At 37.6% G+C, this 18802-nt stretch overlaps 1 protein-coding gene across 3 annotated transcripts in view; it reads left to right on the top strand.

Moving 5' to 3' along the window:
• The window catches only part of AGBL1 (AGBL carboxypeptidase 1), a 774608-nt gene that overhangs the window by 466213 nt on the left and 289593 nt on the right, over positions 1–18802 (top strand). For all 3 annotated transcript variants that reach the window (XM_042941057.1, XM_042941055.1, XM_042941056.1), the window contains one exon: positions 7537–7700. In XM_042941057.1, coding sequence (XP_042796991.1) covers positions 7537–7700 — 164 coding nt within the window. The remainder of the gene's footprint in view (positions 1–7536; positions 7701–18802) is intronic.

Here is an 18802-nt window from a genome sequence, read left to right as displayed (position 1 = left end):
TTGTGCTAATATTTTAAAAGAAATAGGACACTTTTCCTCATTCATTTTGTACTCAATGCCTGCTCTTCTTTGGGTTTATCTCCCTCAGGCCCCTCACACATCCACAACATTTTTGGGGCACAGAATTTTCTCCTCAATTCTATACACATTGCTTCATTGTCTTTGATATTTAAGAGTGGGAATAAATTTTAGGTTATTTAATTTTGATTGTTTATAGGGTTCCCAATACCTTTTTTTTTTTTTTGCTTTTTTATATTAATTATATCTCATATATTTGTTGAAACTGTTTGATCTGTAGACTCAGATTTTCTTTTTTAATATGGAATTGTTCTGGGGCACTTGGGTGGCTCAGGTGGTCAAGTGTCTGACTCTGGGTTTTGGCTCTGGTAATAATCTTGCAGTTCATGAGTTTGAGCCCTGTATCGGGCTCTGTGCTGATGGCATGGAGCCTGCTTGGGATTCTCTCTCTCGCTCTCTCTCTCTCTCTCTCTCTCCCTTTCTGACCCTCCCTCCCTCTCTCTCTCTCAAAATACATAAATAACTTTAAAAAAATAAATAAATACAGAATGGTTCCCTCTTTTTCTCATCCCCTCTCCCTACTTTTTCCTTCTTCTTGACTTTTATGGTGATTAACAAACTGAGTCTGAAATTCAAAAGGGAGTAGATCACTTTTCCTTAATCTGCTCTAGTATATATATATATATAGATATCTATATATAGACATATATATAGATATCTATATATATCTGTATATAGATATCTATATATAGATATCTATATATATCTGTATATAGATATCTATAGATATCTGTATATAGATATATATATATATATACGATTCGTGTGTGTGTGTGTGTGTGTGTGTGTGTGTGTGTGTGTGATTTCATCTTATTTTTTCGTTAAGACATTGGGAAATTTCTTGAGGTTGTCTGATACATAATGGATTATATTTTCTGCATAGAACTGTTAACGCTCTCTTTTTAACATTTAATTTAGAAATTGTATTTTACATCTCCATAGTATAGTTACTTCTCAGCTTTTGTCATATCTTTCACTGTACTTTTACCAATGCAATCTACTCTCAGTCCTTTTTGAGAATAAAATTAAGAAATTTCTGGGGTGCCTGGGGGGCTCAGTTGGTTAAGCCTCCAACTTCAGCTCAGGTCATGAACTCGTGGTTTGTTGGTTCAAGCCCACGTTGGACTCTGCTGACAGCTCAGAGCCTGGAGCCTGATTTGCATTCTGTGTCTTCCTCTCTCTCTTTCCCTCACCCATTCATGCTCTCTCTCTCTTTCAAAAATAAATAAACATTAAAAATATTTTAATTAAAAGAAATTTCTCAGATTTTTCTCATTTCTGGCAGTAAATCTTTCTCATAAAAAGACATTTGTTTGGTGTTTCAGAGAGCCATCCTTTTACCTGAAGTATTTGTACACGGGTGTAACATTTTCCCTCTTTGTATGTGTTAGAGAGTGTTTCATGATGCCCAATTTCATAAAAAGAGACAGTGTAAGCCAGAAGATGTTGTAGATCTTTGGAGGCAGATACTAATTCCTATCCACTTATAACTTGGGTTTGAGGATGGAAACAGGCCCGTGCAAAATTTGAGGACCAATTGAAGACCACCACACCAAGGCAGGACTTTCAGAGATGACATCCCCAGTCATCCCACAACGTGTAAAATGAGAAAATGAGGTTGCTTGACAGTTTTAGCCATGGCATTGGGTACAGCAGACAAACAAGGAAAAGCCTTCATTCATAGTTTCTAATCACAAGCCCTCCTTTAAACATATTTGGGGTCAAAATTTAAAGGTACAGTATGGCCCTACAGGTCTCAAGCCAAAGCTTCAGCCTATAATGGTCCCTGATCAGTAGTCCCCAAGTACCTAGTGGAGGAAAGCACAAGTTCTCTCTGGAGCAAAGAGCATTAAAACCAAATTCACAAAGAGTTTCTCCAAGTTCAAGAAAATGTGAATTTAGAGTTTCAGATGCTTATAAAATATTTGAGCAGACAAGCCTACAATATTGACATTAAACAGAAAAGTCAAACGAATGATGGATGCCCACAAAGACTGTATATACAGGAATAATCAGGGACAGAATATAAAATAACTATGTTTATAGTGTTTCAGAGACAGTTTTTGAGATGAATGAATCAAAGAGAAGATTCAGTAAAGTTGGAGAGCAAAGTATGAAAATAAGACATTGATATGAAAAGATACTCAGAATTTATTACAGTGATAGAAATAAAAAAATACAAAAGTAAAGGTAAGAGATATGGAGGACAGAATAAAAACAAATATGTCTAATAAGAGTATTAGGCTTATCTTTGTTTTCCTTGATGAGGAATGGGGAGAGGCAATACTCAAAAAGATACTGGCTTACATTTTTCTAAGCGATGATGAGAGACACCAATCTTTAGTGTCAATAAATTACACATAAAAGAAATAAAAATAAATCTAGACCTACTTCAGAATATGGAAGGTCTAGAAAAGATCTTGCAAATTGCTGTAGGGAATTCTACTCATTTATTGGCATGCTGTAGCTTTTTAAACAGTTTTTGCTCCGTGGATGTTCTCTTGATAACACCTCTCCTCCAGATTTCTGTTTTTTATTGGCAAATCACAGCAATAATGGCGGGAAGCGTGTATGTGGGATTGGGGGTAACCACCTCTGCTTTCACTGCCAAATTGTCACCATAAATCACATCATTACATGCTTGGTGTTTTGCTTTTTTTCTCACCTGTCATTAAATCATAAGCATTTTCCATATTGTTAAATGGCCGTTAAAATAATCATTTTAATGGTTTTATTATAGCCCATCAAATTTATTCCATTATAATTTCCTTAGTGATTTCTTCCTTATTAGATATTTAGCACTTTATTTCCTTCAAATTTTGATTATTACATATAACTTTGACATAATATGTATCTTGTGCTTCACTTTTATTTTGAATCGTCCCTCAGGAAAAGTTTTTAGAAGTGATATTATCATGTCAGATGGCATTGTATTTTGATATGCACCAAGTTTTGTAATGAGTCAGCACTATAGGTTATAAGATTGAATATATTTCTATCAATTTTCTGGGTGTAAAAGGCATTTTTATTACATAATAAAATAGAATATTTTTCTGTGCTTGGTTATTAATTGCTTTTTTCCTTTTGCTCACCAATTATCAGCACCTGTACTTTTATTGTATTGTATTGTATAGTATTGTATTGTATTGCATTTATTTTTTATCTTTTAGAGAATGAGAGCATGAGTGGGTGAGACAGGAAGAGAGAGACAGAGAGAGAGAGAGAGAGAGAGAGAGAGAGAGAGAGAATCTTAAGCAGGCTCCATGCTCAGTGCAGAGTCCAATATGGGGTTCAATCCCACAACCCTGGGATCATAACCTGAATTGAAATCAAGAGTCTGATGCTCAACTGATCGAGCCAGCCAGGTGCCGCAGTATCTATACTTTTTAAACATCATTTGTGGATGCTATGTTTACCTTACCAATATGTAATTTTCTGCATTAATACAAATATTCTTCCCATATGTATGCTACTTAAAAATTATGTGATGATGAGGGTAGTAGAGAATTTCAGAGTCAAATGTACTTGTGAATTCAACTTATTTTGAGGTGGATGATCAAAAAGTTTCTAAAAAACATGTAATGAATTGTGTCAGTGAGATTTGCTTACAAACATGATGCATAGATAGAGACCTATACTTTCTAGTAACATTAGTATATGCATATTGGTGTGAGAGATATTATATTGTTGGCTCACCCAATGCTCATTTTTTTTAAAGTTTATTTATTTATTTTGAGAAAGACAGAGACAGTGCAAGTGGGGGAGGGGCAGATAGAAAGGGAGAGAAAATCCCAAGTAGGCTCCACACTGTCAGCACGGAGCCTGACATGGGGCTTGAACTCATGAACCGTGAGATCATGACCTGAACCGAAATCAAGAGTCAGACACAACCAACTGAGCCACCTAGGCTTCACCCCGCTTTTTAAAAAATTATTTAACACTCATTTCTAACACTGTTCTCTCTTACCTGTCTCTTTTAAAGATACTGAACAATCTAAAATATTCAGTTACCAGACCATTGTAAAGCTGGAGTTGGCTCTATTATACAGCTCTGGCCAAGAAAATATAAGCAAAAATATGCTGGTGCCTCCTTTCCCCATCTCCCTTTCTCCTTCCTTGAGTGCTGATATGCTGGCTGGAGCTACAGCAGCCACCTTGTAATCATGATCAGAAAACCAAGAAAAATGACAGATACAGGAGTCCTGATTTTCTTAGGCCTCTGAAATAATGCCATGAACTTCCTACCCCCAACTTATTATGCATAAAAAATAAAACTCAATTTTTGTTTAAACAACTGTAGTCAGTCTTCCTGTTACTGGCTGTAGGGGAAAAAATCCTAATTAGCACATATAAGCCTACAGGGAGAGGAGAGTTGGGTCTCTATTTTAACAAGGCTCACTTTTTATTTAATGTTTTTTTTTTTTTTTTTTTTTTTTTTTTTTTTTTTTTTTTTTGAGAGAGAGAGAGAGAGAGAGAGGGCATGAGTAGGGGAGGGGCAGAGAGAGAAAAGGAGACACAGAATTCAAAGCAGGCTCCAGGCTCTGAGCTGTCAGCACAGGGCCCAACACGGGGCTCGAACTGGTGAACCCTGACCTGAGTTGAAGTCAGCCGTTTAGCCAACTGAGCCACCCAGGCGCCTCAATGAGCCTCACTTTTAAACAAACCCAAAGCCAGCTTTATATATAAACTTGTTACTGTGAACCTATGATAACTGACCAAAGTAGATATCAGAATTTCTAAATTTTATCTGCCTGTGTTCTGGATCATATCCAGATGTGAATGCATCTCCTGAAGCAAAACTAAAATAAAGCATTTAAATCCTCATGACACTTGACAGTGGGAGAACATAATTAAAGGCATTCATATACTTGCTATGCAAAAAAGTGAAGTTCCACTTGACAAATCCAAGAGACAATTCATCCAAGCCTCTCCATATCCATCCCTGTAGAGCCATTGCTTATCCATTATTATATATTGAGGATAAGCTATATAACAGGCTATGTGCTCTATGCCAGGAATGTAAAGAGGCAGACACTGCTCAGTCCTTGCCTTTGAGGATTTCATTTCCAGGCTGGGTGTGGGAGGTGAGAGGAGACTCTCCATATAAACAAATATTTTTGATACTGTGTGAGAGTGAAAAGAGTAGAGTAGTAAAGAGAGGTTCATAATGGAGAGCAAAATGGAATAAGTGATTTGCTTGAGACCCTACAGCCAATAAATAGTCTGTTTCTTCTGGGCAAGTCTTTTTCATGATACCAACCATTGCCTGAGATAAATAGATCAATATTTGGGATACAGAAATGTTTTTGTGTTATAAAAAATGCTGTCATTTGGGCCATTGTTTACAGAAGTTGACTGGTGTGAAGGTGTTGCCCTTGACCCAGCAATATGGCTCATGCTATGAGATTTGTTGCCCTCAAGGACTTGTCCCTCTTTTGACCTGTTATGTGTTTTGCTAGACGCTAGGGTTACACATAGGTGTCAGGCGTGCTGCGTGCCTGAGGGGCTGGATTTTTGTTCATATTCTCCTTGTCTACTCTTTCTTGCCACCAGTGAGGTGGCTGATTGAGGAGGAGGGCATGGCCTTTGCTTCATAACTCCCATCCAACTGGCCATTCTAGAATAAAGAAAAGCACGTAGGAAAACAGGGTGCAGGGGAAGAATGAGACCTTAGAAATTTAGTTCGTGGAAAGAGACAGATTTCTCTCTCTCTTTGTTCAGTGATCTTTTCTATTGACTTAAGAAAAATAACTTGTTAAACATCTGTCTTCCCCTCCCATTGCTGTTGTTTATGGAGGAGCAGATTTCCCTTAATTCTGAAGCAGTGTCTCCTTTCCTTAGGAAAACAGGTGTCCAAACATGCAGCAAATCAAATTGTCAAACAGCTGAAATAGACATTCTACTTTCTTTTATCCTCTTACCTAGAAATTCTTTGGTGAGCCTGATGACTTCCTAGTTTGGAATTTTGTTTTTCCTTGTGATACTTATGACCAGTCTTTTTTAAATATTTACTATCACATCGCTGTCTTCTGTATCACTGCTATTTGGATATGAAAATCTATTTAAGAAATAATATTCAACTTTTGATACCCTTTTATTTAAATGAAATGTGTTTATAAACATAAAGAACTCAGGACCACATTGAATTCTGTCATATTAAACATATTTAGGAATAAAGAAAGAGAAATTGAGCTGATATTGACCGGTACTTTTATGTGCACCCTCAAATATTCCTTGTCACTGCGTGTCTAAATATATGGAGGGAAGAATTATGATCTCATTTTTCAGATGACAAAATCAAGGCTAATAGAGCTCATTAAGTCCAAGATCACACAGTCAGAAAATAATGAAGTCAGGATTCAAAACCAATCCCTATCTAATTTCAAAAACCATGCACTTTATACTTCATCACATAATAGAGTCCTTCCTAATCTAAGTATAGCACTTTGGTGAGCAGTCAAGTCTAGACTCTATTGCTGTGAGGTCATGGATAAAGTATCAGCTCCATGGTTCTAAATCTCCTTCTGTATGTGATGGATGAAATGGCAATACCTATGTGATAGGACTTTGGTAACTATTAATTGAGTTAATGCATGTGAAAGGGCTCAAACAGTATTTGGTACCTAGTAAATGCTCTGTAAGGTTGTTTATTATTATTATATGTCACTTCATGGTATAATAGCATGAGTATGTATCATGGGTTTGCTTTCATGTACTGTCTCATCACGAATGAATAAGTGGTGCTAAACAGATGTTGATGTTGTTTTTAAGTTCTGGTATTTGTATATGAAGGATCCCCCTAATTCTTCTCACTGATTGACAAATTTACGTGAGAGAAAGGGATTTTAGTACAATTGTTCACAAACTTTTGTTTCAACAGTAGAACCCTTTTTAAAATACATATAGAAGAGGGACGCCTGGGTGGCTCAGTGGGTTGAGTGTCCAACTTTGCCTCAGATCATGATCTCACCACTTAGGAGTTTGAGTCCTGCATCAGGCTGTGTGCTGACAGCTCAGAGCCTGGAGACTGCTTTGAATTCTGTCTCTCCCTCTCTCTCTGCCCCTCTCCGGCCTCACACTCTGTTTCTCTCTCAAAAATAAAGATTAAAAAAATTTTTTTTTTAATTTAAAATACAGATATAGGCATTGCTGCTTTGACTGAACTAGGGGAAGTGACTCCGGGAACTCTATCCACCCCTTTGCCCTCCAGGACCCCTGCCAGCTCATTATTGCCTTGGGGGTCTTTCTGGGAAACCTTGAATGACACATAATGCAGATTGAGAATCACCAATCCACAAAGCACCCAACAAAGCACATTGGATAGTGACTGATAAATACTATCAATTCTCAATTTCTGTGATAGGCGAGTGTCCAGAAGCCCTCTCTCTGGATCTCAAAAATTGTCTTTACTCAGTTTCCATTACATAGTCTCTGCTGATAGTTTTGTTTACCTGGCAGGGTCTACAGTTTGGAACCAGTGAACTGGAGGAGATGGGAGCCATGTTCTGTTTGAGTCTCCTCATCTTGGAACTCAAATCTGTAAGCTGTAGTCATCAGCTCCTGACCTGTGCAGCAACTCTCCTGAATGCTGAGGAAGAGGCTCTGGACCACCACCTCCAGCGGTAAGATGCTCACAGGGGTGTGAGGGGAATTTGGACCTTGGTGTTCCGATCACAGCACATCTCAGAAATGAAAGCCATGTGGTCCTATGGGTCTTTGACAAGGACAAAATATGGAGGAGCTGCCAATTGAAAGTAGGGGCAGTCACAGTCTACTGGACCCAGACTCAGGGTCATTCTCACTTCCTGTGTTCTTCACTCCCTGTGTTCTTACTGAACACAGGGAGGATGCTGCCTACTTGTACACATAAATGAATATATAAGTCAACATGTAGTTATAAACATGCATTATTAATAAATTGTGTTTGTGATAAAGAAGATGCAGCTTAGCAACACACATGTGCATCTACATATACTTATGCCTGCCAGTAATGTGTTTATATTTATTCAGGCATCATTTGGGAGCCTGTTACTTGGCAAATAAAGGTAATCTCACTGCCAATATTTAGGAACTTGGGGACAAGAAATGTTATCCTCTCTCCATTCTTAAGTAGCACTGTTCCTTCTCAGATGATGAGAAGAACCACCTGAAGATGATTAATACATTTGCCTGGAGACCCTGACTCACAGCCATGGCAGGGGAATGACAGATTTCCAAGGACTGTGAGGAACATTAATGAATCAAGAGAGGGGGAACCATTATCCATATGAGCCTTTTTGATGCCTTTTACTCTGGACAAATATTTTAGACTTGACAAAAATAGATTTAGGGGCAAGAAAGGAAGATATAATAGCCATATGAGAGGAGAGAGGACCAAGAAAAGTCAGAGGAGTCAAAGAAGACTAAGTCATTGCCCATATTTTGAGCCAGGGAATGGATGGGGTGTTGAGCTATTGGAGGAGGAAGTACCTACTGGTGAATGAGGAAGCATCTCATCATGTCCTTCATGTCCAAAAGCAGAGAGAAAGCCATTAATACAGGTGCCATTTTATTTCTAGTGCATTTTCATTCATTTTCCTCCTGCCATTGTTAGGCTGTGGTTCCAGCGTGACTTCTCACCAAATGGCCAGTCAAGCCTAAAATGATCTAGCAGTGTAAATTAATTTTACTTTGGAAGGTACTGGTTTCTCTGAGACTTAATTACCTAAATGCAGTAATTAACTTGCTCGTCACACTGTGCTATAGATCATAGACTATGGGGACCTAAGTAAATCCAGACTTCTTTCCTCCCTAGAGACGCTGCCCCTGATTTCTTTTGTTTTGACATCACCACCACTGCCATCTGCCCCCACTCCCTTCAACACCCCTCAGCGCCCCAAGGCTTGGTGTGTTTGGCATCACTGTGGTGTTTCTGCCTCTCCCTCTGACAGCAAGCACTTCTACCTGCCAGGATATATATTTCATCTTGTCTTTTCATCTTTTGCTAAGCTATCTTGGGTGCAGGCATGCCTGAATTTTCTTTCTTTCTTTCCTATCCCCCCACTTTCTTCCCTGCTGCTCATTGAGAGAAGATTGAGCAGACCTGGCATTGCTTGCTTTCCCTGAATTGATTGTGCCCGTCTGTTTGATCCAATGCAGTGAGGATTAGTTGCCTGTAAACTGGAACAAGAAGAAATCTATCAAAGAAGTGCCTCTTCTAATTCAAGTCTAAAGAATTTGGTGTCGAGCTCCAAATACAATAGCTGCCATGTGGGTTATCATAAGAAGATTATATTACTTATTCTTCCATGCCATCCCAACACTCCTGATTATTAATTGTTCAGTTGCAACCATCCCAAGGGTTCTAAAGCTTAAAGTCTTCCCTGACCTCTGGCCCTTCTTAGGCTGGTGCAGCTCCAGGACAAGATACTACACATAGGATGTGAGTCATGTGTGTGTTTTAAGTAGGTCTACACTACATTCAGGAGGCATGGAGTTTGGTGGCAAGCAGCGGGATGGAATTTGCCTGTTTCACCCAAACGTTGTTATTGACTTAATCCACTCCTATTCACTGAGGCAGTTGGACCAAAACAGACTATGGTTCCTGCCCAAAGGACCTGGAAACTGCATGATTGAGAGGAAAATCACCCTGAAAATATCTTGACCAAGATATTGGCTCCTTATTGGAGCCAATAAGGGTGTATTCATTAAAGGATGACGGAGGGGAACTTAATAAAATAAAATCCACTGGGTTGCAATCAGCAACAGGCTGTTTGAGTACCTTTGATTAGTTTCTGATGAATAGGGCTCAGTCATGAGCTCTAGTAATCAGCAGAGCAGAGCAAATCCTAGGGATTTTGTTAGCAACAGGGATCTTACTATAATACAAAGAGCATAACTAATGTTTGTCAACACTACCCTCCGTATGCTTTAAAGAGGAGATTTCAGCCACCCTCCTCCCCACCGACGTTTCCCTGGGTGTGCTCTGTATAACAGGGTTATATACTTTGGGAAGATTCTTTTTTAGTTGCACAGAAGGAAATACTAGGGGGGAAAGAAGGGTGAGTTTTTGCCTAAAAGTCAGTCGTAAAGAAATCTGAGGACATCGTATTTGGAATCTCTTAGGCCCCACAGAAACTGTTAACCCTTGGAGTAACGTGCAGGGAAGACAAAGTATGGCCTTACACTGCAAACACCATGGTTTCGTGACATTAGTTTTCACACTTCATTTACCATAAAAACAAGTAGAGTGTAGTCAACATCCACAGAGAAACTTACCATTTTTCATGGGCAGAGAAAGAGCAGAAATGGTGGATGTTTGCCCAGTGGCCGAAGCGTAAAAAGAAGTATGGTGCATTGCGCTCTTTGTTTTGGTTTGTCTTTTACAGTTTCTCTCCTTCCCCGTTGCTCATTTAAGAAACGTCTGCAGACTCCTTAAGGCATCTTTTGATCTTTCCTCTCCTCTTCCTTCCTCCTTTTTCTCAGTCTTATCCCCAGAAATAATTGCGCGCACATTGCAGGAATGCTAAGCTGTTTCTTCAGGAGGCGCCGTTTATCCATTGTGACAGGTCTTTTGCAAAGTCATTTAACAGTTTTGCCGAGTCAGCCACTGTTCATCTCGATTTGTATCCCTCCAATGCCTCTTGCCTTTCTCAGCTGAGCTCCCCTATCTCCAGTTGTCCCTCCATTAATAACAGAGAGAGCTCAGAATTTCTGAGCTGTGCCTGGCTATAGCTCCATATCTAGTTTATTCTCCCAAATGATAGTCCTGTGACATGAACCTGGGCTCCCCCGAGCATCAGGACAAGTTCATTTTGTCCTCTCTTTAGTTTGATGAGGCAAGACTAAACAAATAAAAATCTGTCATAGACTTTAGAGAACATAATTATATTTTTAATAATTAAAAGGTAGTTGATTTTTATTTAAAAATAGTTTTGCCTTTCTCAATTATATAAAAAAAATTGTGTTTTGGTAAATCATATTAAATTATATTTTGGAGACCACACACAAAAAAAACATACACCTGACTTTAATCACCCTGCTTTTAATAGAGAACCGTTGTCAATGTTTTGGTAAAATTAGATTACTTTTTTCACCTAAACAAATATGTAACATCCTTAACAACAATGTATGAGAGGTCCCTTTTCTGTAACTTTCTGAACACTGGTTTTCTTTCTTTTTTTAAAAATTGACTTCATTTTTAAGAATAGGTTTAGCTTTACAGTAAAATTGAAAGTACAGAGGTTTTCCATTTACACCCTGCCCCAGACACACACAGCCTCCCCTGTTATCAACATCCCCCACCGAGTGGTCCATTTGTGACAATTGATGTACTGACACTGACACATCATTATCATCCAAAGTCCAAAGTCTACCTTAGGGTTCACTCTTGGTGTTCTATAGTTGTGGATTTGGACAAGTGTATCTACCATTATAATTTCATACAGAGTAGTTTCCATGCCTTAAAAATCCTCTGTACTCTCTGCCTATTCATTACTCTTTCCCCGCTACCCCCTGGCAGCCACTGATCTTTTTACTGTCTCCCTAGTTGTACCTTTTCCAGAATGCCATATAATTGGAACCATACAGTACATAGCATTTTCAGATTGACTTCTTTCTCTTAGAAATATGCATGTATGTTTCCTCCATGTCTTTTTCATGGCTTGATAGCTCATTTCTGTTTAACACTGAATAATATTCCATTGTCTGGATGATTCACAGTTTATTCATCCATTCAAGCCACTGAAGGACATCTTGGCTGCCTCTAAGTTTTGGCAATTATGAATAAAGCTGCTGTAAACATCTGTATACCTATTTTGTGGGGACATAAGTTTTTTAGCTCCTTTGGGTAAATACCAAGGAGTGTGATTGCTGGATAGTATGGTAAGAGCACGTTTAGTTTTGTAAGAAACCACCAAATCATCCTCTGAAAGGGCTGTACTATTTTGCATTCCCAGCAGCAGCAAATGAGAGTTCGTACTGTTCCATATCCTAACATTTGGCCTTGTCAGTGTTCTGGATTTCGGCCATTCATATAGGTGTACAATGATATCTGATTGTTTTAATTTGCATTTTCCTGACAACATGCCATGTGGAACATCTTTTCATATGCTTATTTACCAGATTTATGTCTATCTTCTTTAGTGAGGTGTCATTAAGGTCATTGGCCCATTGTTTAATCAGGTTATTTTCTTCTTACTGAATTTTAAGAGCTCTTTGCATATTTTGGATAATAGTCCTTTATTAGATGTGTGTTTTGCAAATATTTTCTCCCAGTCTGTGGCTTGTCTTCTCATTCTCTTTCGCAGTATCTTTCCCAGAGCAGAAGTATTTACATTTAATGAAATTGAGCTCATAAGTTATTCCTTTCATGGATCGTGCCTTTGGTGTCGTATCTAAAGAGTCATCACCAAACCCAAGGCCATTTAGATTTTCTCCTACATATTTTCTAGACACACCAGTTGCTTTTGCATTGAAGTCTTTGCCATTTTTAGGTGAAAATGAGTTGAATTTGGATGTTTTTGTTTTTTGTGGATATGTGCATCCATTTTTTTCTTTGTTTATTTTAGTTTTGATAACCTTCCTACCTCGGTCTAATAACGAATAATTCATAATTCAAATAATTAGTTAAATAATAATTTACTGTAAAAGTGTGTTGTTACTATACTGAGGTACGTATGTTTATAATAAGACTATTTACATATTATAATTTCTTTTCCAATTTTTTACCATTGAATAGTTTTATATTTCTGTATTATTAATCATTTGCCCTAGAAATTACTAAATAGTCCATCCTTCATCAGTGGTTAGTAATGTCAGTTAGCTATAGAGCATTTATACATGCATGTACCTGGGTATATTTTCTTGATGTTATATTCTGTTTCATTAGTCTGTCTTCCAGGAGCACATAGTCCTTAATATTGTAGCCATGTAACTTAAATACATAATGCTACAAGCACCACCTCATTAATATTTGTTTAAAAATGTGCTTTGCTATTTTCTCTTCTTTATTTTCACTGATGAAGCCTATAATGAGTCGTTAACTGCCAAAAATGAAACCACTGCGATTTTAATTCAAACTGCATTAAAATTATAGATTTTTTTGGTCTATTGACTGTTTGCCTATATTGTTTTTTCAAAATCTGGTATTTTGTTCCTCTTACTTAGATCTTCTTTGATGTTCACAAAGAAAGTATTGTAGGGGTTCTTTTTGTGCCCTTTCATGTGATTCCTGGATATATGATCATAGGCTTTTAAGCTTAATATTTTAAATTCTTGTTTCTCTTAAAAGGGCCCTTTACCCATATTTTTCTAAGTGGTTATCACCATGATGTAATATCTATTTTATTTTTAATTTATAATCTTGGCTAGAGTTTTGAAAACATTATTTAAGGATGGTGATTCTAGGGGCACCTGGGTGGCTCCATTGGTTAAGTGTCATGATCTCATGGTTTGTGAGTTCCAGCACCAGATTGGGCTCTGCATTGACAGTGTGGAGCCTGCTTGGAATTCTCTCTGCCCACCCCCCCCCCCCCCCGCCCCTTCGTCACTCTCTCTGCCTCTCTGTCAAAATAAATAAACTTAAAAAAAAAAAAAGTTAAAAAAGGAGCACCTGGGTGGCTCAGTTGGTTGTGTCCGACTTTGGCTCAGGTCATGATCTTGCCTTTCATGGGTTCAAGCCCCATGTTGGGGTCTGTGCTGACAGCTCAGAACCTGGAACCTGCTTCAGATTCTGTGTCTCCCCTCTCTCTGCCCCTCCCTTGCTCACACTCTGTCTCTCTCTCTGTCCCTCAAAAATAAACATTAAAAAAATATTTTTTTAAGTTAAAAAAAAAAAGTATGGTTATTCTATGAATATCCTTGCTGTCAATCTAACTTTAAAATGAGAATGACCCTAAGCACTTGAACATTAAGTAAAATGTCTGTTGTTTTGATATTAATGCTCAATGTCTTCTTTATAAATTAGTTTTTTAGCTTAAAATTAAAAAATCAAGATTGGATGATGAATTTTATCAATTTTTTTGTATCTATAAAAATGGTTATTAATGAATTATATGAATTATAATGAATTCATTAATGAATTAATGAATTAATAAAGTCTTAAATTATGATAACAGATTCTCTAATCTTCATCCATCCTTGAAAATCAAAGGAAACTATATTTGGCTATGATCTAAAATATCATTTTATCACAGACATTGATGTTTTTAATATGAATTGAGGGGGCTTGTGCCTATAGTTCTGAGTGAGTAAAATCTGTGCTTGGTGTATATTGCTGTATCATGTGGAACACTTCAAATTTCCTAGGGGTTATCCTTGAACATCTTGAACATATACAAATGGTCTATAAAACCCGTTTGTTTCCCATTTGTTTGAAACAAAGATATTATTTTTCTGCTCCTCTTTTCCTGTATGAGAAGTATCTGTGACATTTAGATTGCCTTATAGTCATATTCAAATCACTGTAAAATTCAATTTTGTTTAATTACTTGCATTGCTCATTTTTATCTATTCTGTACGGTTATGTCCCCATTATTTTTTCTCCATGTTGATTCATCTCACATTTTTGCTAGAGAATACCTTTAAAAAAAAGCTTTTTTTTTTTTTTTTTGGTAAAGTAAATCAAGGGTATTTGGCATATTAATATATATGTGAATCTCTGTCTCCTTTACACAGGAATCCCATTGTGCCTGCCTGGAGGTTTGACTGCACCATGTAGGCATGGCTTACTCTGCCATTTAATCCTACAGTCCTCAGCCTGACTGTCCTCTGCATACCCCCTGTTTCTCCTGCCTGAATAGTTGTACTGGTTTTCATTCGGTTCACTAACACAAACATTCTGTGTCTACATCAACTATATTTCTTATGTTACATTTAGGTCCTTTTGATTGATTTTGAATCCGAACACTTGGTCACCTTATGACACGCCTTTCCATTACCAGGTGGCAGTGATTCCATCCCAAATCGTCATTTTTCCATCTCTGGAATATTTGATATCTGCTTCCCAACCTCCGTATCTGTCTTTTCTTCTCCCCTTATCATCCTTTTTCTTCATTCCCATTCACCAAGTTCTGGAAACTGTCCTCACAGATTTTTTTTTATTATTTTTTTAACATTTATTTTATTTTTGAGACAGAGAGAGACAGAGCATGAACAGGGGAGGGTCAGAGAGAGGGAGACACAGAATCCGAAGCAGGCTCCAGGCTCTGAGCTGTCAGCACAGAGCCCGACCGGGGGCTTAACCGACTGAGCCACCCAGGCGCTCCTGTCCTCACAGATTTAATGTTCTGTGGCATGACTCTCCTCTTTGCTGATAATGTGTTTTGATTTCATTGCTTCTGTTTCCTTTTCTCTCATCAGCTTCTCTTTTGTTCACATTTGTAATACGGCGAGTTCTTGTTCCATTTTAACCTGTAATTTTTTCACTCAGTGTTTCAGAGATTCCATTTTTCTTGAATTTTCTGTGTCAGGCTGGCTTCTGTTTCTCATGGCTGGTCGTTATCCAAAGCGAAAATTGTTCTGTCAGCTGACTGAGGAGGTGTCTGTCTCCTTGTACATTGCAGAACGTTCCACCCACCCCGTTGTTATGATTCTTCCCTCCTTGTCTTTCAACTTCTATTTCGTCATCGCTTGTTTACTCATCTGAGAACTCTGTCAAGATTCATAATTGCATGATAATCCAGGCTTTGGATAGTCTTTAAAATGTTGTGTAGTCTAACTGGATGCTGATAGTTCCTCTATGTGAAGTAACCTGATTTAGATGGTGTTTTTTTCTTCAAGAATTCGGAGTATTTTTGCTTTTATCCAAGAGCACAGATTTGGGGAAGCTAAGGAGGTAGGATATGAAAAGTTATATGCATCTCTGGATACACTCTGACTGTCTCAAGATGGTCACTTAATATTTTCTGAGTGAAAATGTGAATTAATTGAGATTTAATACTATCAATGAACTAGTATTAAAAATAAGTTCATATTTTGGAATTCTATAGGAGGAAATTAATGACAGTTGTGGTGATGATGTACTCTCCTAAGCAATTTACCTGTATAATCTCATTTAAACATTTCAGTAACCATACAAGGTAGGCATTATTATCTCCGTGTACCGATGACTACATTGTGACTCAGAAAGACTATGTAGCTTGACTAAAATGGCAGGGTTGGTAAATTGTAGAACTGGGATTTGAACCAGGTCGTCTTGGTAAAGAACCAGTACTCTTGATCACTAAGACATCCTGTCTTTTATAGATAATAACAGCTAAAACATAATAAACATTTATGCTTTTCATGTACAGTGCTATGCATTTTGCAGCCATACCTCTCCTTGTTTTATCTTTTAAACCAAGGGTTGGCAGACTTTTTCTGTAAAGAGACAGAAAATATTTTAGGTTTTGTGGGCCATATGGTCTCTTTTGCAACTGCTCAGCTCTACTGTGGTAGCATGAAAGTAGCCATAGAAAATATGTAAATATATAGGCATGGCTGTATTTCAGTAAAATTTTATTTACAAAAATAAGCAATGGACTAGATTGGTCCAAGTGAGCCATAGTTTGCCATCTCCACTTTCAAGGGTTCTTTGAGGTATGTATAATTATTATCTTCCCTGTACAGATGAAGAAACTGGAACTCAGAGAAGCCATATAACTTGCCATTTGCCCAACTAGCAAGAAGCATATTAGTGGTTGAACCAGGTAGTGTGACTGTGCATCCTTGATGTTTAATGACTACAAATACTAAGCTGTCTGGGCCTTTGGATGCCCAGTGAATGATACTTCTTTCTTCTCTCGTGAATTCCAAATCAAATAAGAAATAGAGCACAGGAGCTAGGTAGGTTGAAATAAAACATAACTGCTTTATTACTGGTAATGAGAGTCATGGCCCCACCAGATTTGAAGTTCTTCACCTAAAGCTGTAGGGTTAGAGTCTGCCTTGCTAAGCTTCTCGTGCAGAGGAGCAATGGGTGCACCTGAGTCTGGTCCTGCAGGGAGAAAATGAGCACAGGGGGCCATGGGGTACTCAAGCTCAGTCAGCATCTCTCTCCAAATCACCAGTTTCATGTTATTCTTCCTCCATTGGAGAGAATGGATGGGGACAGAAAGTGGAGTACCAATGTCTACAGGCCAAAATGGGAAATCTGGAAATGGGGAGAATCAAAAGGTATCATTATATCCAAACAAAGGATTGCAAATTATAGTTACATTGAAACTCTGATAATATCTTTCTTCTCTTGTCTTCTGTCACCCTAAATGTATTCAAATTTTTGAAAAAGTAACCCATGGTACCTAATATTTGAGAATGGTTTTAGTTTCATTCCATAGTTGTAGGCAAAGAAATGCCCAGTGATTACAAAGATGGGAATGTTGGAATGGGATCTAGCCTGGGGGAGTCTTTTGAGATGGTGAATATCACATGTTGCTTTAAAACATTAAGTGGTTCCCTAATGGGTCAAGAAAAATGAACTAACCAGGAAGAAATGCTAATCTTATCTTGGGAAAACAGCAACAAAAAACCCAATTCCATTAGTAGATAAAGAAAGGCAAATCCAAATATTTTTGTTATGATTTTATGCTGATCCTTCTATAATAATTAAATAAAAATAATTAAAAAAGAAGAATGTTAGTGTGTCTATGAGAAAAGAGATTTAGTAATGTCATACAGCTGTCTGTAAACTGGCTTACTTTCCTCTGGAGAAGAATTTCGCAACTCGTAAGAAGGTCCATAAAAAACTCCCATTAAGTCCTATATTTCCAGCTTGTATATCCCTCAAGAAGATTAACTTAACAGAGAACAATTATTTAATGTATAGATATTTATAGCAATGATACATCTATCCCAAATAAATTTAAACAACCCAAATTCTTAGCAGTACTAAGAAGCAAAAGAAAACCATTATTGATTAATTTTCTAGAAGAGTATGAAGCTGTGAAAATGATTAGTATGTTAATATCTATATATCTATATATTGATATATATATAGATAGATAGATTTATATATATATGATAACAATAATAGCAAACATTCATTAGAGCCTTACCATGAATCAGATGCTGCATTTTTAAACTATTATCTCAATCATATATATAATCCTGCGTGATGCTATAATTAGCATCCCCTTTTGCAAACAAAGAAAATAAGTTTTGTGTAGTTTAAGAGATTTGCCAAATGTCATGAATCTTAGAAGAGACTGCTGGCTTTTGAAGCCAATCCATCTAACTCCAAGAGTTGGGGGCCATTAAGTATATAACCTAAATCTAATATAACCCTATTATTAGTTTCTTGCATTGTACAATCACCAAAAAGATGTGTTGGGTGTACGTATGTCTGTGTGTGTTTGTGCGTAAGTTTTTAAAAATCTGAATGACTTGGGTCATTTTGGCCCAGAAATATCCCTTGATTGTTTTAATAGTATTCAGGGAAATCAATGCCATCATGGGTGGAATGTGTGTTGCTGTAGGTGGAATGTATCGCTACCCATGGAGAGAGGAATTCCAAAGACAAAGATGAAAGAGACTGCAGACAGAGAGGAGTCAAAATGCATTTTCTTCATATTGCATTTGCTATTTGCAAAATGTTAGCTTCTAATAACCATGGAAGCTAACCTAAAAGAAATCCTATTTTACAAGTGATTCCACGGGAGCCCAGGAAGTCTAAGTGACTCACTAGGTGTAGTTAAGTGATTTACCTATTGCCAGTCAACACTGGGGATATCTTTCGCCTCTGCCTCAGGCTCAACCACATGAACAGCTG

The sequence above is a fragment of the Panthera leo genome, chromosome B3, assembly GCF_018350215.1.
Source record: "Panthera leo isolate Ple1 chromosome B3, P.leo_Ple1_pat1.1, whole genome shotgun sequence".
Taxonomy (NCBI): Eukaryota; Metazoa; Chordata; class Mammalia; order Carnivora; family Felidae; genus Panthera; species Panthera leo.
This window is presented reverse-complemented; position numbering and strand designations above follow the sequence as displayed.